We start from the raw sequence: 21,995 nt of genomic DNA, 5'->3' as shown, positions 1-21,995 counted from the left end.
GGTGGCCTAAAATAACAACTACTTTTTAATATTAATGAATGTGGAGTAGAGTAAGGATGGATGGTCTCTGCTCCATGATCTGTGGGCTTCATCTGAGAAGACTTGAAGGCTAGAAGCGAGTGATGCCATCTTGGGGAATCATCTGCAGGGTCACTCCACTCATTCATGTGTCTACAGTGAATGCTAGATGTTGTCTGGGACCTCAGTTGGGGAAAATAAGGCCCACATTCTCCTTGTAGACACTTGGTACCTGGATTCCAAGAACAAGTATACCTAGGGAACAAGGTGTAAGCTCTATCTTATGATTTGACTCAGAAGTCATAAAACATCATCAAGACTGAGCAACTTCAAGGAAAGGAAATACAGACCCAACCTCTGAATGAAAAAGAGTGTCAAAGTCACATTGTAAGAACAGCATGTGAAATGGGAGGTGTATGGCCATTCTTGGAAAATACAATGTATCAGAGAACTCTTATTTTAAAGCAAAAGAAAACAACCAATAAAATTTCTAATAGAAAAACTGGGGGGTGGGGGGAGTAAGAACAAGTCATTCATCAAACAAAGGAATATAAATGCTCAGCCTTGCTCATAATTAGAGAAAGTACATTGAACAACAAGTTACTACTTTGTAACTATCATACTCTCCAGGGTATGGAATAACTCACATACCACCACCAGTGACACATAGATTTCAACTGTTAGCTGTTTTCCTTAAAGTGAGAGGCCTGCTTTTGAGAAAATGTATGTCAAGTACCCATCTGAATGTGTATCAGCCATTCTTCCACGTTCAAATGGTGTTACAGGAAAAAGACAGTTAATTCAGCTTCCAACTCTATTGCAAAAGTACTTTTCCTCAAGACAACCACTGTCACAGAGAATATCCCCATTGTGACACAGAGTGGCCATTTAATAAAACTGGTAATTTGTACTACTTCAAGGACATTCCTAAATGAAACTGGCTTTAAAAAACAACCAAAAAACCCTGTTGAGTATATGGTAGTAAAAAATATGACAACCACTAACAGAGTTTGCTGCCGTTGCCTTTAATGATGCTCAAGTAACAACAGTTATACCCGCCTTTGGATATCCAAGATTGTTTTTGCACCACCAGTGCAAAAGTCCGTATGATGAAAAGAAAAAATAATGTCTTAGTATGGTAAATAATATCATAAATCATAATATTGATTCATAGTATCAGTTATACAATAATAACATTTTTTTAAAGATTTTATTTATTTAATTGACAGAGAGAGAGAGACAGCGTGAGGGGGAACACAAGCAGGGGGAGTGGGAGAGGGAGAAGCAGGCTTCCCGCTGAGCAGGGAGCCTGATGTGGGCCTCGATCCCAGGACCCCAGGATCATGACCTGAGCCGAAGGCAGTCGCTTAACCAACTGAGCCACCCAGGCGCCCCTACAATAATAACACTCTTGAAAGAACCTCCCATTGTTTGTGAACTATACAAAGTGCTGCTCAAGATATGCATGCGATGGAGATCCATTCAATGGAATGTCATCAAATGCAGCTATTAAAAGAAATGATGCAAATCTAAATATATGCACATGGAAGTATGCTCATATATCTACTATATTTAAATATAATCAATCAGCATAATACAATCTATAGTATTTCTTATTTATGAAGTACAGGTGTTTATATAATGTAAATGAAATCTCTGGAAAGAAATATCATGTTACTAAAGGCTACCTTGGGGAAGAAAAGGTATTTCCTATCATAAGTAATTTTGTGGGTTTTAAAAGAATATAGGTTACTTTTATAATTTAAAAAAAGTCTTCGAAATAGGAACTTGCTACAGAGAACAATTCTTTGAAAAGGCTCCTTAATTTCGCCTCCCTCAAAAGATAGGCTCCTTATAAAAGAAGCAGAAGGGAAAAGGAAGAATAAAAGAAACAGTCTGATGTTCACTGCAATGTTACCTAAGTTACTGAAAATACATTCTCCCAAATGAGGCCATATTCTTCACATATAAAGACAAAGACTTTATTTAACAGTAAGTCAACAGCCCAGTGACAAAGTTTCCAAATGAACAGTGGCAAAGTTACTTAACTCCTAGTAACAATTCAGGTAAATAAATTCAATTCAAGAAGTAATGAGGTTGCTTGCTTTCTAAAACTCAAGAACAATACTGAGGTCACCAAGCAATTAATCTCAAGTCTCAACTAAAAACAGAAACTCAGGAACCATCACTTTATTTAGTTTCAAGGGCACTTTCAACAGAATTTTCTTTTCTAGTATCTTTTGATTACAATTATGTGGCCTACTGTGAAAGATCTTAACCTCTGGATCTCAAAACTATTTTTTGATTAACATTTTAGCTTGATCACAGGAGGAACTGCTTTCTCAGGAGGATACTTGGTTATCAATCTGTATCTTTATTACATCTCAGTTGGAATATTTCAATTCATTGTTTCCCATCCTCTTGGACTGTTTCAATGTCACTCGCAAATGCAGTTTGTAAGAGCTGAATTACCCATTAAAACAATGTATTTCTAAGATTTGGGTAAGTTTAACATTGATTTTGAGGGTCTCACTTATAAGGAAAGATATGTTCAATCTGCAACTTTGAAATATTTACTGTTTATTTATACAGCCAGCCTAAGGTAAAGTTATGTGTCTTAGGACACTCCTTTTTACATTTCAGTATCACCTGGAAATGAAGATAAGGATCATTAACAACAGTATTAACAGTCAGGTGGTTGAACTTAGGGAACGTAGACTGGGAGCAAAGCATACATAAAAACAAGTAAATCCTCTCAGGAAACTGGCTTTATAATAACCTAATGTTATTAAATGTTTTTAAAGAATATGTATACATTCCTGATGGACATATATCAGAAGATAGGTCCTATGGGTATACATAATCACTAGTGAAGGAAATACTAATTATAATGATCAATGCTTTGTACATGGTAAGCATACAAAAATGTATGTTGAATAAATACAAAAGACAAATCACGTATTTTGAAGATGTTACTCTTGCCATTGTGTTGAGGTCAAGAGTAGCAGGTGCGTAACTGCAGCAGGCAGGATTATTTGGCACTTGACTAAGAGTAAACAGAACTGTTTTTAAGGGAATGGAGAAGTGTGAGAATTTGCACACAATTTTAATAAATTACGTCTTCAGCTAACTAGACAACATACAAGCGACAGCAAATAAGTCACATGGATAAAAACGTGTGCATTTTTAACAGTACAACTGCTTTCTTTGCAAAATGAGAAGCAATAATTTGTAATCATAATTTTGCAAACTGTTATTTGATATTTAAGTTTAAGAATTCAGTTTTAAAGATTTATATGAGGCAGAGGAACAAAGACAAATTTTACCTCTTGGTAATGGCTTCATGAGATACCAACAAAAAACAGTCAAAATGAACAATTTGGATCTACTTGATTTTCTTAGCAGACCCTATTATCTATCTACAGACTTGAAAGATCACTATGTATCAAAGGCTAAAGAAAAAAAATGAGGGGTGCCTGTTAGTTAAGCAGCCAATTCGGGATTTCGGCTCACATCATGAACTCAGGGTCCTGGGATCGAGCCCACATCAGGTGTCGCACTCAGCATGGAGTCTGCTTGAGATTCTCCCTCTCCCTTGCCCTCTGCCCTTCCCCTGGCTCATGTGTTCTCCCCCCACCCAAATAAACAAATCTTAAAAAAAAAAAAAAAAACAAATCACCTCAGCAATTTTAAAGGGAAAAAAGAAACAGATGGCAAGCCATAAAGTAACAGATGTGCATACTTCTACCCCGATGATTATAAAGCACTCATGCCTACTATTCTGTGGCTTCATTCAAGAAGTAGCATGAAACATACCCAGTACTATTATCAGATAAATTTGACAATATAATAGGTTTTCTGTGGTCATCTACAATACTATTACGGATTATGCAAATACTCTGTAAACATTCTGCACTGTTGTTGAGTAAAAAAACCCAGAAAACAGAATGCTATCTTCCATTATCACCAAAATAAAATTTGTCAACTTTACAAATTAAGTAGGGAGTAAATTAAAAAAAAAAATTATTTTCAAGAGTAAAAATTTATTCTAAAACATTAATTCAGTAATGAAACAATTTAAAAAAACAGTTTTTTTTTCTTTCAGTATACAAGATGCTGCTCTGTTAGACTGCCTGCATTGTTTCTGATGACAAGTTTGTTATCATTCTTACATCTTTTCCTCTCGATGTAATGCATTCATTTTTTTCCCCCTGACTACTTTGAAGATATTCTCTTCAACAGTGGATTTAAGTGGCAAGTTGATTTTGATGTGGCTTGGGATAGTCTTGATTCTTGTGCTTGGGGTTCTCTGAGCTTCTTAGACCTGAGAGCTCATAGTTGACATTAAATTTGGAAAATATCTGGCCATTATTTCTTCAAATATTTCTTTTGTTCTCTGTTTTTGTCCTGTGAGGACTTGAAGTACTTGTATATTAGGCTGCTTGAAGATGTCCTACATGGCTTACCCCTCCACCTGTCTTTTTTTGTTTCACTTTGGAGAGTTTCTACTTCTAGGTCTTCAAAATTCACTAATCTTTTGTTCCCCAATACTTAATCTACATTAACCCCACCAGATATTATAGATTTTAATTCCTACAGGTTCATTTCAGTCTTGTTAAAGTATCTTCAACATCTCTATTTAACATGCTCAATCTTTCCTCTAGCTTCTTAACAGAGGGAACACAGTTATAAAAACTGTTTTAATGCTCTTTTCTACCATTTCCAGCATATATATCTATTCTTGGGTAGTTAAAATTGATTGACAGCCCTCCCCCCCACTATGGATATTTTCCAGCTTCTTTGTAATGCCTGTAGGTTTTTAATGGATGCCAGGCATTATAAATTTTGCCCTGTTAGATACTGGAAATTTTTGTATGACTATAGTCTTGAGTTTTGTTCTAGGACATGGTTACATTGCTTAGAAACAGTTTGATCTTTTCAGATTTTGCTTTTACCTTTGTTTGGCAGGATCAGAGCAATACCTAATATGAGGTAATTTTGTACCACCACTGACATAGACTTCTGAATCCTCTACCTAATACCCTATCATTTCTGAGGTTTCCACTCTGACAACAGGATCTATTCCTGGGTCTGTCAGCTCAGAGTATTGCTTCCCTACGATCCTTCCTGGAGGTTCTTTCCCTGGCCATGGGTAACTTCCACACTTGCATGTGCTGACCAGTACTCAGCTGAAGACTCACAAGGGACCCTCCAGAGATCTGGCAAGTTCTAAGGGGGCTGCTTCCTAGTCTCTGGTAACCTGAGCCTCTGTGGCATCCTCAGACTTCCAGCTCCATCTCCTCAAATCAAAGAGACCACTGGGCTCCCTGTGCCACTCCCTGGAAAGTCTCTCCAGGCAGTAAACTCTGATAATGGGAGGACTCATTGGGTTTGTTTTCTGTTCCTCAGAGATCATTATTTTTCATATTCTAATTTCTAGTATCTTAAAAAATAACGTTCCATGTATTTTGTCTTATTTATCACTTATTTTACTATTTGAAGGATAATTTCAAAGCCTATTATCTCCCTCTTTGCAAGAAACAACTCCAATTTAACAAATTTACAATCTCAAAAAGCAAAGGAAATTACATCTCTTGTCTAAAGCATCCATGATGTGGGGAAAGGCTTCTCTCCTTAATCTCCCCTTCACACCTCATCTCTAGCTCTCTGTCATTCCCCCACACATTCAGTTCACAACAGCATCATTCCTGACCCATAACTCAATGAGTGCTTGCTGAATGGGTAATTCCATTTAATGGTTCAAGAAACTAGGTAAAATGTGAATTGACCTAAGAGTCAGCCTCTTACTTTTAGGGCCCTGAGAGAAAACTGGAAAGGAATCTTTGGAAACAGTGGTTTGTTAAAAACACATACTCTTGCTATGGAAACCATGAATGATATTCATGAATAATTCTCAAGTGAACTGGGGGCGGGGAAGGCAACAAGAATAACCCCAAGGTTCTCTAACCTTTGGGCATGAGCTCATGGTCTCCCTGGGCCCCGGGGCCCAATTTTACTATTTCTCTGGGCAGCCTACATTTCATTTGGCTGGCGGCATGGAAACAGTATGTATAACCAACTGGCTAGACTTAAAAACAGTTTGGTACAAAGTGCTTCAGTGGTTGTTCACTACTCAAGACACATAAAGCCTCTGGGCCAAGTAAAGCCAAGTGGAGGAAAATTAGTCAGGATGGGGAGACAGTACACACCTGTGTGTGAAAAAATCAAAAGATCTACATCTAAATCCTAAAGGAGAAAGTATTAGAAGAGTCAAGAGATTCTTTTTTTAATTAAGCTTTTATTAGTCCCTAAAGAAATCTTATAAAATCTTATATAATCTCCTTCTTTTCCAAAATGTACATTCTCACCCAAATCTGCATACAACCTCACTGGTGTTTCTAAGACTCCCCCAGAAGTCAATCCACAGGCTGAATGTTAGGTAATGAATTTCTGCCTAAATAAATACAATAATGATCCTAAAATTTACTTCCTCCTCCAGCTTCTGAATTAATGTTCTGAAACTAGGGTCCCTGGATGCTCCCAAACCCAAATGCACACTTGACATTTTCCCAAGTCTTTATTTATACATTGTTATTAGTAGAACTTTATTTTTAGGCATTGATACTCATATACACTGAAACATTTTTTTCTGAGAACAGGCATGATATAAATTATAGTGTCTTTAAAATCTCTAGTTTCGATGTATCACGTAATTTTTGGTAGACTTACTAATTACTTACACCAAATAATACCAAATACTGCCATTCCCTCAAAATATTGCTTAGAGGTTACAAAATAAATTTTTACAAGAAAGATGTCCTCTAGGGTGCATTGTCAAAGCAATAAAAAGCTTGAAGACTAAAATCCACATGAGCAACTTCACTGAATAATCAGGTTAATATTTAATAGTTTTCTGGAGTGTTACTTTTATTTTATATAAAGACCACCAATATGATGGACCACAAGACACAGTATACACAGTTCCTGCCAGGATTAATTAGCTACAAAGTCAATTAGAAAACTGTGTCTGTGTAGTGCTATTACTACTTTCCCACTGGTGCTAGTAAGCTTCAAGATAAGGAAAGAGGTAGTATGGATTTGAATTTGTTTTGAGAATGAAAAGAGGAGAGAACTCTGTAATTTTAAGGCAGAGGGAAATAGATCCAATGACACTACACTCATCAATGTAAATATATAGGTATCCAAGACCCAAAGAAAACAGGGGTATATTTTAGATCGAATCTTTTCAACTGAAAGGTAAAACAGGAAAAAAAAGTTCAGTTGTTTGCTTGTATATACTATTTGCTAACTGATTTTCTTAAGGTGCCTTAACTATTACAAATTAAGGAGAATGCCATAGTTAAAGAAATATTAATACGTAATACAAGAAATGTTTATTCAACAAAGCTTTACTGAAATATACAAAGATATACACACATACATATACAAAGATAAGTGAGACATGGTTCCTAATTTCAAGGAGATCACAGATTTGAGTTGCTAGGTTACATAAAGGTGGTATGGGCAGTTGAGATGTATAGAGAAGATGCTACGTAAGCCCAGGAGGCAAGGATTATTTCCGTAACTAGGCACGGGTGGGAAGGGTGATCAGTGAGTGGAGAGGGTGCACGTGAGGAAAACAGTAAATAAGTAAGCTGAGTGAAGAGAAGGAGGATGAAGGGGCTACTCTTCATGTAAGGACTCATCTGAGAGTGCTGTGACAGAGGCAAGAAAACGTATAATATGTATGGAGACAAGTCATCTGGTTTAGGAAACTGAGCGGGGAAAAGGAGGACAGGGCTCAAAAGGATGGGTGGAGTCATGGTGGAGAAGTCTATAAAAGACTATCAGGGAGCTTAATTCCTATTGTAGTGGTTCGTAACCCTAGTTGGACACCAAAATAACATGTGAAGCTTTTCTGAGAAATATGTAAACCTGATTTCCAGGTCCACAAATTTAGTAGATCTAACATGGGGTGGCAAAAGCTATGTCTTGGCCAAAGATAAGAGCAGCAGAAAAACAAGAAAATCTAGGTTAAAGGATGGGAAAGTTTGTGAAAATAAGTTTGTATAAAGACTATGAAAAAAATAATTATAGGACTCCAGATAAAGGTACAAAACAGAATTTCCAGGACACATGGAATGGTTAGTAAGGAAGGAGAAGAGGTTGTGACAGAGGTCAGAATTCAGGACTGCAGATGAGGATCAGTTCTAAATTAGGATGAACTCACGATGTAGCAAGAAAATAGAGGGGAAAAATGTAAAGGAACTGGGCACAGTGAGAAAAAGCAACAAGAAAGCTCTCTAAAGTCGTAACTAGTATGACAATGCATGCAAGCTGAATAAGAAAGAGTATTTTCAACAATTAAGGTATTTACCTTGATTACTGAATGCAATAGGGCAAGGATTCTCAAAAGGCAGTTCAGAAACTACCAATAAGATGATGGATTAATCTCATAATATTATCTGAAAAATAAAAATGCCTTTTGTGCATGAATTTCAAGATTGCTGTTAGTTAACTAAGAAAAACACAGTATCTTATTAGTGACAGCCAAATACAATTCTATTAGCTCTGTTGAGTTTTTCTAGAGGCAAATGAGGGCAGGTGAAACAATCACCCAACTGGTTCTCAGTGATCAAAATCATGCTGGGAGAGTTTACAACTTCCCAACCCACCACTTATCAAAAGGTGCCCTGCTAACATTACATTTTGACTGAACATTTATAAAACAACATTACAGAGTATTTTTTTTTTTAAGATTTTATTTATTTATTTGACAGAGAGAGACACAGCGAGAGAGGGAACACAAGCAGGGGGAGTGGAAGAGGGAGAAGCAGGCTTCCCGCGGAGCAGGGAGCCCGATGCGGGGCTCGATCCCAGGACCCTGGGATCATGACCTGAGCGGAAGGCAGCCGCTTAACCGACTGAGCCACCCAGGCACCCCCAGAGTATTTTCAAGTGATAACGAGTTAACTTTCCCTCTGACAATGTACTCTAAGTTCTACTAAGTAAAAGTCTAAGGAAAGCTGATGGACTTAATGGTTAGGCAAATAAAAGTTCTCAGGAAGAGTTGATGACAGAAGGAGCTGGGGAGAAGGAAACAGGGGAGGGAGGCAGAGGTGAAGGCTGATGCAGTCTACCTACTCTCAAAAAGGGGAAAAAACTGTTAGCTACCTATAGGCTCTGATTTTCAGACAATTCCATTCCCACACTGCCCTGGTCTTGTCCCTCTCTGATCCAGTTCTGTATTTGGCAACAGGTGCATAAGAGACAACACTCACTAGAAGGCAATATGCAAGCCATGCTCAGGATCTATTGTTGAGACTTACTGGTCATATATTTATCAAATAAAATGCAACCCAACCTAAAAGACAATTAATCTGCTTAGATGTGCTACAGCCAAAGCAGAAGACTGTGATGCCAGGTTTGCTCATGTCATTCAACCTACAAATACTTGGTTCCACCCAAAATTTAGCTCAGTTAGGCTGTAGATTCTGTTTGACCTATATATGGTACAAGTTAAAATTTAAAAGTCTTGCTAGTCATATAAATATTTGAGCCTATCAAAAGCTTAAGACCTGATTACAAACCAGTAGAAATTCACCTGCAGAGCTCACTCAGCAAACAGCAGCTTAAAAGTAAAGTACAACATGTTAAAATGATATTTTCATTGGTTTGTAATATCACATAAATGTTTTCAATTCTAATCTACCTCTTGAGATAGTGGAAAAATAATAGTCCATATTCTTGAGCTAGATATAAGATAGCTCTAAATTTTTCTGCTAAAATACATTAAGATATATTCCTATACGTGTACATAAAAGATGAAAATCAAAATCATTCCAAGTACAAATGATCTTGAAAAGTGTTAAAACAGTTCCTAAAATGATATTTCTCTTGAAAAACTAATCAAATAGAAGGCTTGCAAAGATCTATAAAGCTAAAAAAAAAAGAGAGAGAGAGATAGAAAAACAGTTATTGTCAGTGAAGTGAAGGCTACATTCTTTAACGGATTTATTAAAACACAATAAAAATATATTTCTAGCAACACTGTATACAAAACTGCCACGTTTCATGAACATGCTTCGAATTTAGAAAACTACTGTGATGTTTATTACTTAATCTAAATCTTCATAAATTTAACATTGTTATTATACATAAATCATTTCTTCGGACTGTAAGCTCCATTCACTGCCATAGCCTCAATTTCAAGAATACTGTATCATGCAGTGAGCATTCAATAAGTACACAAAAAACTTAAAATAACTTAAATATAGTATATACTCAATGTTACTCAAAAAATAATTAGCATCTTTGTGAATTATTATTCATGTTCTCCCTGAAATTGATCTCTCTCAACAGGTATTCCTCAACGTCATTTCTCTAGCTCTTGTTTATAGTTTATTCAATAACTGCAAACTAACTGCAAACTACATTTAACTGTAAAAGTAAAGCAAATGTACAAATTAATAAACTACCTCTTTCCTAGCCATGCTTATCATGAGAACATGACAAACTGTACTTAATCTACAGATCTAATTCCAATTCCCATGACTTGTGGTAGCTGAGCTATGTTTTAGGCTGGTATATTTTACCCTCAAACGTGTAATTCCCATACATTGTGCAGTTTCAGCAAAATGGTATGTGGATTTCTCAAAACATTTTAGAAAAGCTACAGAAATTTTAGAAATTAAAATCATAAAGAATGCATCAGGCTAGGAATCAAGAAAGCTCAGTTCTAATTTCGGTCTTCCCCAGAATCTATAACTCTTGAGTAAGAGGCAACTTCTCTGTGACTTGATTTCTTCATCAATATCTGACCATAAAACTATTACAGGGGTAAGTAAGATGACACTCTAAAAAAATTCTTTAAAAAAAGGATAATATTACATAGATAAGGTATTGCTATTACTTCAAAGTAATGTAAAATGATGATGTTTGGATAGACCATTATTTTTGCTAATGCTCTACCAGCACAGGAAAATGAGAAGTTAGTGTAGTTTTGTTTTGTTTTTAAAGATTTATTTATTTATTTTAGAGAGAGCATGCGCACAGAAGTGGGAAAGGGAGAACAGAGGGAGAGGGAGAAAGAATCTCAAGCAGACTCCATGTCAAATGCGGAGCCCAACATGGGGCTTGATCCCATGACCCCCAAATCACAACCTGAGCCAAAAACCAAGTCTGATGCTTAAGAGTGAGTCACCCAGGTGCCCCAAAGTTAGTGTAGTTTTAATAATGTTCAAGCTTATCAACTAAAGCATCTAGTAAGTATATATGAAATTAGATTATGATGTACAGAAGCCGATCACCAAAATATTTCTGGGGCTTAAACTGAGAAATATTTAACATGGAAGTATGATCAGAAATACCTCATTAACACAGCTTTACTTACTATATCAAATGTTGCATTAATAATGCTTTCTTAACCAGTACCATCAAGTTGCCAGAAAGCATTAATATGCTCAAAAGCTTAAATTTGGAAAAGTACAACTTATAAATGCCTCGTAAGTCACACGTCACAAGACAGAAATTACAAGCAACTTAAAATGTTAATGTATTAGCTTAATTGTTTATGGAAGATGTCACAAAATTATCGTTCTACTCCTGGAGCATACTGGATAGCGAGAGACCTTAGGAATGAAATGAAATGCCTGCGCTGCACTGGACCTTCCATTAGTTCCCCCCAAACAGGTAGTTTAGACAGGAGCTGGATGAAAAAGGGCAAGATCAGAAGTCTGGACAGGTGAATAGGTTTCCTGAATGGAAATGTCATCCTTATTTAAAACAAACTATGAGAATGCTCATAAATACATGCAACATCACCTGGCACATTCGATGTAATGTTAATCATCCACTTTTCTCAACTACAATCACTGCTTCTATCCTCTGCAAAGCACCTACTGAAATGCAGACACCACATTTTAGGGACAACTTGAAGACAACAATGGCAGTAAGTAAATCAAACTTTTAATTATGTAATTGTGGAACCAAGCAGTTACACTTTTTCTTCCTTGTAAGTAAACATTTTCACTTTAAAATGAAAAACCTTTGACACTAGATTGGTTTTTCTTTTAAATAATAGTTAATAATCATCTACCAGCAAACATTTTTTCCCCTTTGAAATTACAACCAGGACAAACCTAGATAGTTCTCAAAAAATTTCTAATGTTAAAGACATACAGTATAAGAATGATGATATAATTACTGAAAAAAAAATACATTATTTATACTGGTAACCCTGAAGATACAGTGAAACTAATATTGTTACTGAAAAGTTACAGAAAAATTATCATGGTATTCATAAATAGACCTATTCAAGGCTAAGATAAATAATCCCACCATTAACCATAAATGCTGAGGTATCATCGGCATTAGACTAATGCTCTAAGTCTAAGGCACTGGAAATCTTAGTAGAGATGACAATATAAATCTATATCAAAAAGCCACTGTGACGACTAATTTCAAATTTCAACCCCTGGAGGGGGCGCTTGGGTGGCTCAGTCATTAAGCGTCTGCCTTTGGCTCAGGTTGTGATCCCAGAGTCCTGGGATTGAGCCCCTGCTTGATGGGAAGCCTAGCTTCTCCCTCTCCCACTCCCCCTACTTGTGTTCCCTCTCTTGCTGTCTCTGTCAAATAAATAAATAAAATCTTAAAAAAAAAAAAAAATCAACCCCTGGAAAAAATAACGGTTGTTCTGTAAAATAATACTGCCTATGATTAGAACAATAATGATAAAATAACCAGCTCTCGAACAATACTTAAAATCACAAAACTGAAACAAGAAACTTTGTTATTTCTAAAACTATGCTCTTACACTGTTCCTTAAGGTAATATTTCACTTACCTTCAAAATCCAGTTAGGATTAAAATTAGTATTATATGATGTTACTGAGGATTCTCTATAGGATGAAAAATAAATTTGAGTAGATGAATTTGCTAAGGGTCAATCTAGCTAACTAAATGACGTGAATAAAGTGCGTACAAAAGCTGAGGAATGAATAGAAGCAGAATACCTATTACTCATTTACAAGTTTAGAATCTTATGAAGGAAGATGTTACATTTTCCATAACATCAATTATATATTAAATGCCTTAAAAAGCGGAGATGAGGAAGGAGAAGACAAACTGTTAGGCTATACTGAAAGGCTATCGTCACTCCAGCGAAAATGACAAGTAAAATGGATTCAACTCTAACATGGTTTAAAAGAAGGCTGTTATACACAACTAATGAATCGTTGAACACTACATCAAAAACTAATGATGTACTATATGTTGGCTAACTGAACATTAAAAAAAAAAAGTTAAAAAAAAATTTTTAATTTAAAAAAAATAAATAAATAAAAGAAGGCTGTCTGAGCAGCACAGTATCAGCTCCACCCTGAGGACAACTGAAGCCCCCTGTGGGTTCATGTGGCATAATTCAAGGAGAGAATGTCGTGAGCAGACTGAAATAAGGATCACCAGTAATTACTAGGTGTTCAGCGTATCCCAGGACCAGCTTATATACTGATTTATTTACTTTTGAGGGATATTACTGTTGTTCTCAAGTGCAAATGAGGAAAGAAGGCACAACGCAATTAGTAATGATGAGGCCAGGAGACCAGAATGGATTCCTTGAGGAAATGGGGAAAAGGTGACTTATGTGGCTATTTTACATTCATGTGTCAAAGTAAATACTTAAAAGTTCAAGATTATAATTTTAAAGGCGGGATATTTTAGAGGTTTCTGATTTTTTGTTCCTATTTAGCAGTTAAAGGAATTTTTGTAAAGGCCTATGATTAGCTCAGAAAAAATTCGTTGTGAAAACTCATGAAGTAACAGGGAATGAAGCAATTTCAGTAAATCTCCTCAAAACCAAAGAGTAAGCATTACAACTTAAATGAGTTTTGAGGGTCACATGTTTTCTGTAAGTGAAAGACTAAACCCTTTGCTCTGCTAAGACAAGAAAAGCTATTTCAGATTAAGATTTTAACTCTACTTCCTGTACTAGGATTACTAGGAACATAATTTATCTGTCTTAGGAGTACACTCCAAACTTCAAAGCTCAGCTTACATTAATTCTACAACAGGGATGGATAGAGAGATGGATACATGGATGAACTGTAAATGGTTCTCCCAAATTTTAAAAGCTACTTTTTAACTTACCATCTTTTTTCTCTTATCCTGTTCTGTGGGTGGTTCTTCATCCTCTGTAACTTTTGGTTCTTCAAGATGAGACATTAACATACAGCTACAAAAAAAAAAAAGTTTTTAAGTAAATAAAAAACATCTGTAACATGCTGAAACAAAGCCTGTAAATCACTGCGAATATTAATGCTTCTATGTACCAAAATGTGAGGAATAGCTAGATAAATCAGATTTATAATTTTAAGATTTAATTACAAAGATGTGCCTCACTTTTTAGAAAAAGGGCCATACCAAAATATTTTAGAACATATTACTCGAGAATTGAAGGCAGCAAGTTACAAGGAATTTATGTATACGTGATTTTTAAGCCATATATCACTTGACAAAGCAAGGTGTACCATTTACGTTTTTCTAAAAAAATGATACTTACAGACACTTAAGATTAACCCTTCTTTTACCACCAATCTTCATATGTCTGTAGATTATTATACATGTTTCATAATAGCAATAATTTAAATAATAACCTCATTAAAACAACATTAATTATGCAATAATCTACTCTGTGCTCCAAATGACATTACTATGCTATGAGGAACTTGTCCCTGAGAGCACGTGTACCTGTAGGACAGTTATAAATCATTTTATTTTGATTATCTGCACCACTGCTCTTCACCATTAACAGAGATAACAGAAATATAGTTTCCTATTTAGTCAATAGTTTCTCTCTTCCAGGGAGAGAAGAAATAAATATTGTCTAGTGAATCCAGGTGATGGAATAAACCTCACTGCTTCCTAATTTAGAACAGCAGAATTCAGTAATTTATCAGAGTCAAAGTTTCCTAACCAATAAACTGTGGCAAAGAAAGCTTGGTTTCTCTTATGTTTTGTAGCAAGTACAGAGGAAACATAACTCCTGACTCAGCTGTGTAAATAACTTTTAATTCAAGGTTAAAGACAACTGCTGACACCAGAAACTTGATCAGGCTCACTCCTGCAGCGGATATGAGTGTCCCTTTCCCCCTATTCCCCAGCATTAAAAAAATCAACTTTTCGAAACAACTACTTCTGACCCAGTCAGTGCATACTGGTGCATTCAATCAGAAACAGCAAGAGCTTAATTCCTAACCCACTGCATGGTCTTAACCTCTTGACACTGCAATGCTTTCATCCACCATGATATAATACGATATAGCACAACTAGTTGGCCAAGGGATTCTGGCACTAAGTGAGAAATTATATTATTACTTAGTAATAATATTACTAAAAAGTAACGTTATTTAGTAAAATGAAATGTCTAGAAAACAATCTAAATCCCACTTTATATTTTAGAACTGAATAATAAGGAGTTCCTTCATACTTGCTATTTTATGCCGGCTGCAGATTTGCATTCTTTTTTTTTTTTAAGAGAATATTAAATCGTTTATTGATTACACATGATAATGGATGATACACAAGCTTTAATCCCATCTATAATTTTATCTGATACCATAATTCAATTTAGATATATTGCATAGGATGTGCCAACAATCATATTAATAACCAAATAAACTCCAGGACTTTGCTTGGGTGACCCTTTTAATGGTGAACTCCAGGTCACAACACATTAACTGTCAGTTCAACTACACCAAGGTTTGTGGAGACAATGGCGTCTGTGGCCAAGCAGGTTGCAAATCAATTTCGAATGGAACCTGGCATCACCTTGAAGGAATTCTAACTTCACACTGTTGGGGTAGTATACCAAGATGGCTTCAGAGTAGACTAACTTTACACAGCACATTTAAAAAAAGACACATTTATTCAGCGTCATGATCAGACTATTACATTTAGCAATCAACAGCATGGGTGCAAAAAAAAAAAAAAATCTACATTAAAACTCTTTGTTGGAATGCTTTACACTTTCCACAGAACAGAAACTAAAATAACCTGTTATACAATTAGTCACAAATACAGTTCTTGAGTTTTTTGCCCATACACATGAGTATTGTCTAAAACATGTCTTCTTTGTAGCAGCGAGGCCCTGCCACCCCTGTGCTTGGCTGAGTTCACAAATCTGTTGTAACCTGTAGCTTCCCTGTCACTTCTCGGGCTCTCCTCTCCTGCTAAGCTTTGTTTCCTGGCAGTAATTAAAACCTTCTGCCACTGCCATAGCTCCTGCTGCTGCAGGAACCACCATAGCCACCTTGGTTTCGTGGTTTGGCAAAGTATTGGCCTCCACCACCATAGGGGCCAGAGCTTCTGCCTCCAAAATTTCCTCCTTTCATGGGTCCAAAATTTGAGGATTGATTGTTGTAATTGCCAAAATCATTATATCTTCCGCCACCTCCAAAGTTGCTTCCATCATTACCAAATCCGTTATAGCCATCCCCACTGCCACCATATCCACCACCACCTCAATTGCCACCAAAGCCACCTCGACCACTGAAGTTCCCTCCACGACCAAAGTTGTCATTCCCACCAAAACCACCTCCACGACCACCACCAAAGTTTCCAGAACCACTTCGACCTCTTTGGCTGGATGAAGCACTAGCCATCTCTTGCTTAGATAGGGCTTTCCTTACTTCACAGTTGTGGCCATTCACAGTATGGTATTTTTAAAGGACAATCTTGTCTACAGAGTCATGGTCATCAAATGTTACAAAAGCAAAACCTCTCTTTTTGCCACTGCCCCAGTCAGTCATGATCTCGATCACTTCAATTTTCCCATACTGTTCAAAATAATCTCTTAGGTGATGTTCTTCAGTGTCTTTTTTAATGCCACCAACAAAAATCTTTTTCACAGTTAAGTGGGCACCAGGTCTTTGAGAATCTTCTCTTGAGACAGCCCTCTTTGGTTCCACAACCCCATCCACCTTGTGTGGCCTTGCGTTCATGGCTGCATCCACCTCCTCCCCAATGGCATACGTGACAAAGCCAAAGCCTCTGGAGCGCTTGGTGTTTGGATCTCTCATTACCACACAGTCCGTAAGCGTTCCCCATTGCTCAAAATGGCTCCTCAGACTCTCATCGGTTGTTTCAAAGCTCAAACCTCCGATGAAGAGCTTCCGCAGCTGTTCAGGCTCTTTGGGAGACTCTGACTTAGACATGATGGCGGTGGGAGGGGAGACTTTAACGATGCTTACTCGGCGGCGTCCACGGGCAGAAAGGCGCAGATTTAAATTCTAACTGCAGTGAATTTGGATCTCCAGGAAAGTATGCTTTATGTTGCATGAAATTCCTTCACCACATTCCTAAATCTGTTAACTTATTTGAATAGTAAAAACTCTCTTTGTCCTCTCCCTAAATTAAATGATTTATCACATATATAATGGAGTATATTCTGCATATAAATATACATTTACACATATAATTTTTTTCCAGAGACCAAAATTATTGAGAGGGCAGAATATTTTTCCTCTGCAATTCTGTAAACTGCATTCACTTGGGTCTCTGGAAGGTGTAAATTGAGAGAAAAAAAATGAACTTGAAAAACCTAAAGATGAAATTCTCTCCTGCAGGTAAGTTTCCAATTAAAAGTCAAATCTTATTTTTTTGACAAACATTAAAGATAGGGAATCATGTTTTACATAAAAGGCATGGTGGGAATTAATAGATTTCTAATAAGCTAAAATATGTATGCAATGAATGTAGTAAGAATAATAATAAAATAGTCTAAACTAGTGACAACTAATATGTGAACCTAGGCAGCCAGACCCTCTCACGTGCTACTCCCACTCACTAAATAGATCCAGGCACTCTAGCCACTTAAAAATTAGAATCTTTCCCAACAAGAAACTCTAACCAATGAAACACAACCAACAGTGTTAGCATGCAACATGAAACCCTTTAAATTATTTCTAATTTAAAAGGTACATGCAATAAAACCTTTCATTTAATCTAAACAAACTCACTTCGGAATGTCACAATAAAACTAGAACTGACAGCATTATTCAACTGTCTCTGCAATGGACACTTTGGTTGGTTGTATAACCATCCTCCTTCCAGAAGTACGCCGAATGTGTCCACTCTCCTTTCCCATGCCTCTATGTGCATCCATGTCCCCGTCCGCTTCAATGAAAGCTGACCCCAGCCCTAGTGACAGCAGCTCGACAGGCACCATGGCAATCTTACTCCGCTAACCATGACTGCTTTCTACGGGACTACGTTTAAGAAATTCTAGCCGCTTATACATGAAACTGCTGGCTGAATCCTTTCTTTGTACTTCCCAAACTTTGGCAAGGGGTTTGTCAATTTCACTTCCCAATTTGCCTAAAAACAAAGTATTACTTCAGGGAAGAAAGGAAAACCACTCTAACCGAAGACAAGTAGAAGGCAAATCTCAAGCCTCACTAATCCATTTTCCTGGCTTAATGAATTAACTGTACTAACCAAAATACAAACATATAAAGAAATCAATGCAAAAGAATGAAACTGGACCACTATCTTACACCTTACACAAAAATTAACTCCAAATGGATTAAAGACTTGAATGTAAGACCTGAAACCATCAAACCCCTAGAAGAAAACTTAAGTGGTAAGCTCCTGACATCAGTCTTCGGGTGATGATTTTTTTTTTTTTTTTTTTTTTAAAGATTTTATTTATTTGACAGAGAGAGACACAGCGAGAGAGGGAACACAAGCGGGGGGAGCGGGAGAGGGAGAAGCAGGCTCCCGGCCAAGCAGGGAGCCCGATGCGGGACTCGATCCCAGGACCCTGGGATCATGACCTGAGCCGAAGGCAGACGCTTAACCGACTGAGCCACCCAGGCGCCCCGGGTGATGATTTTTTTGATCTGACGCCAAAGCAAAGGCAACAAAAGTAAAAATACACATGTGGAACTCTACATCAAACTAAAGACAAAATTCAGAGAGAGAACAGAACAGTGGTTGCCAGAGTTGGGAGAGTGGTGGGGGGTGGACAAAATGGGTAAAAGGGGTCAATGATGCAAACTTCCAGGTATAAAATAAGTCATGGAGATATAATATATAGCACAGTAACTATAGTTCGTAACACTCTATTGCATATTTGAAAGGCGCTTAGAGAATTAACCTTAAAAATCCTCATTACAAGAAAAAAAATTTATTAACTATGGACGGTGATGGATGTTAATTAGACTTACTGTGTTGACCGTTTCACAATAAACACAAATACTGAATCATTATGTTGTACGCCTAAAACTAATATAATGTTACATGTCAATTATACTTCAATTTAAAAAAAGAAAAAAAAAATCCAGATTCTTAAACTCTGAAAATAGAACTCTTCTTTCTTCTAAATGGATTCATTTTATATACCATTCTTAAGAAATACCAGTATCAAGATCAGTAACAGTCAACTGTTAACTACCCATTTATCTTGGAAGAGAAACTTTTCTACTACCAAAAAAAAAAAAAAAAAAAAAAAAAAGTTCATCTTAAGATAAAAACCCACCTCCTTTTTTCCCCACATAAAATGTTACATTTAATTTTTAAAAGCCTATGAGAATACAGTTATGAAGACATATTAAAGCATAAAAACAGACATAGGTTGTTAGGTGTAAGCACCAGTATCTTAAAAATTCATGTATGTCATGTCCCCCAAACTATAAATACTTGTAATTCTCTAGCCACACCCACCTGTCATCATTTCCTGCCAATCCTTCCTCCACAATCTATCTCAAACTCCTATTAGCACTAGTAGAACAGCTACCTGAAGGGCTTCTCCATTTCCCAGGCAGTACATTCTCAATTTTTAAAGGGCATGTGAATCATCTAGGGTTCCTGTTTACAAGGCAGGTTCTACTGCCATAGCCCCAAAGATTCTGATATAATGGGTCTGGACTGGGGAAGGGAAATATGCATTTTTAACAAGCATCCCAGGTGGTTTCAACGGTCTAAGACCACTCAGTGTGAGCCTTTCCACCCCTCCCTGTCGTCCTCCACAATGCACTCAAGTGACTCTCCTGACATATAAACCTGTTCTTCGTACTTCCACACTTTAAAACTGCCACATGAACCTCCACTGACTATACAAGCTAGTCCAAATTCCTTTTCAAGCTACTTTACTAGTTGGCTCTAATCCACTACATACTCTCATAAGTTATTTGCAGTTTCCCCAAAACCCTCCTTCTTCTGTAGCTGGCATTGCTCCACTGGTCCCCATTTCCCCTTCTAGGTAGTGAACTCCTGCAGGACAGAGCTTCAGCTGCTTCCTCATACAGCACAATGTATGGCATAAACAAGTCTGAATAAAGAGATGAGCTGTCAACCAGGCTTCATTACTGTGGTTAAATATAACACCTGGACTGGACCACAGAATGCCCAGATAATTGGTTAATATTATTCTGGGTGTTTCTAGAGGAGATTAACATGTGAATTTGTACAGTGAGTACCACAGATTGCCCTCCCCAATGTGCGTGAGTCTCAATCAGTTGAAGGCCTGAATAGAACAAAAGGTCTAATTAAAAGAGAATTCACTCTCTGCCTTTTAGTTGGAACATTAGTCTTCTCTGGCTCTGTGACTCAGACTAAAACTTAACACCACTGGCTCTCCTACTTTTAGGCCTTTGGACTTTGGACTTGGACTAAAACTATACTCTGGTTTGCCAATTGGAGATCTTAGGACTTCTCAGCCTCCATAATTGCATGAGTCAACGTTTTATAAATAAATCTATTTACATTTATGTTATTATAAATATATAACATAAATATAAGTATCTCTCTCTCTCTGGCATGCTCTCTCCCTTTATACACATATATATAAAAAAAAACTTCTATTGGCTCTGTCTATATGGAAAACCCTAATATACTACTTATAGAGGTAAAAAAAAAAAAAACCCAGGGTTTTCTTCCTTTGCTCTAATTTATTCTATACTGAGAATACAATAGGAATTCAATAGAACTAAAAATATTAACTTTCTTTGAATAAACTGTTCCAATAAAAGGAAGGGGAAGCTGGAGGATAAGTTAGCTACATAAGTAAATATTTTATGTTTCTTGAGTGCCCTTTTCTGAAAGTCTATTTATACCTTACAGTCTGATGGACTGTAATTTTTAGAACTCCACATAGTTTACAAAAAAAAGAACTCCATGCAGTTCACAGAATTACACAGTAGGAAGATTATCACAGATCCAGTCTAACCTCTCATAGAAAACCTAGAAAAGTTAGGAAAATAGTTTCTCCACTGTGTTTCCACATGCCAAATACCACCCCAGGGTAAAAAGCAGTGACCAAACAATCTGGGGAAGAAAACAGTGGTTTTACGTCCCAGCTACCCAGGCACCAAGTCTAGGCCTTTGTAGTATGGATCCCAATAATGGTCTCCTAGTCAGTCTGCTTTCCTTATGCCCAACATTTTCCTCTTCCAAACCAAAACTTTCTCCCTGGCTGAGCTTGGCATCACGAGTCAAAACACCATGGTTCTAGTCTTGACTCCTCTACTCATCTGCTGTGTCACTGCACTTTTCCGAGCCTATGAAACTACACTATTTCTAAACTTTATTTCTAACAACTTCCTGACTCTCATCCCTTCCTCTTAGACCATGCTATATTTATGTCCATTTCCTATATCCTAAGTCCTATCCCTTCCTGAAGACTCTAACACACAGTGCCTCTTTTTTCCTCTATTGGAGCACAAGTTAAAATTCTACTGTTTTGTGTGCTTTGTTCAAAACATACGTAATTGCCTTTACTCATTACTAGTGTTTTCATTATGCTATTAGACACATCCTTCCCCTAAATTATATACTCTAAAGAGGACGAGGAACATTTGATTATATCCTAAATATTTCACAGTTGTAAACTTTGTCACATATTATGCATAAATACACAGTATTTATAGTCACATGCCATAAACCCTATGTTAACTTTATAAAAACCTGGAAAAAACTGCCTAC

At 36.8% G+C, this 21,995-nt stretch overlaps 1 protein-coding gene and 1 pseudogene across 2 annotated transcripts in view; both read right to left on the bottom strand.

Annotated features, from left to right (window-relative positions):
• IPO11 (importin 11) overlaps window positions 1–21,995 on the bottom strand; it is a 211,476-nt gene that overhangs the window by 19,438 nt on the left and 170,043 nt on the right. For both annotated transcript variants that reach the window (XM_044916828.1, XM_021702083.1), the window contains exon 29: window positions 14,163–14,247. In XM_044916828.1, the coding sequence (XP_044772763.1) occupies window positions 14,163–14,247 (85 nt within the window). The remainder of the gene's footprint in view (window positions 1–14,162; window positions 14,248–21,995) is intronic.
• Window positions 16,153–17,255, bottom strand: LOC110591201 (annotated as a pseudogene).

Source organism: Neomonachus schauinslandi, chromosome 7 (assembly GCF_002201575.2).
Source record: "Neomonachus schauinslandi chromosome 7, ASM220157v2, whole genome shotgun sequence".
Classification (NCBI taxonomy): Eukaryota; Metazoa; Chordata; class Mammalia; order Carnivora; family Phocidae; genus Neomonachus; species Neomonachus schauinslandi.
This window is presented reverse-complemented; position numbering and strand designations above follow the sequence as displayed.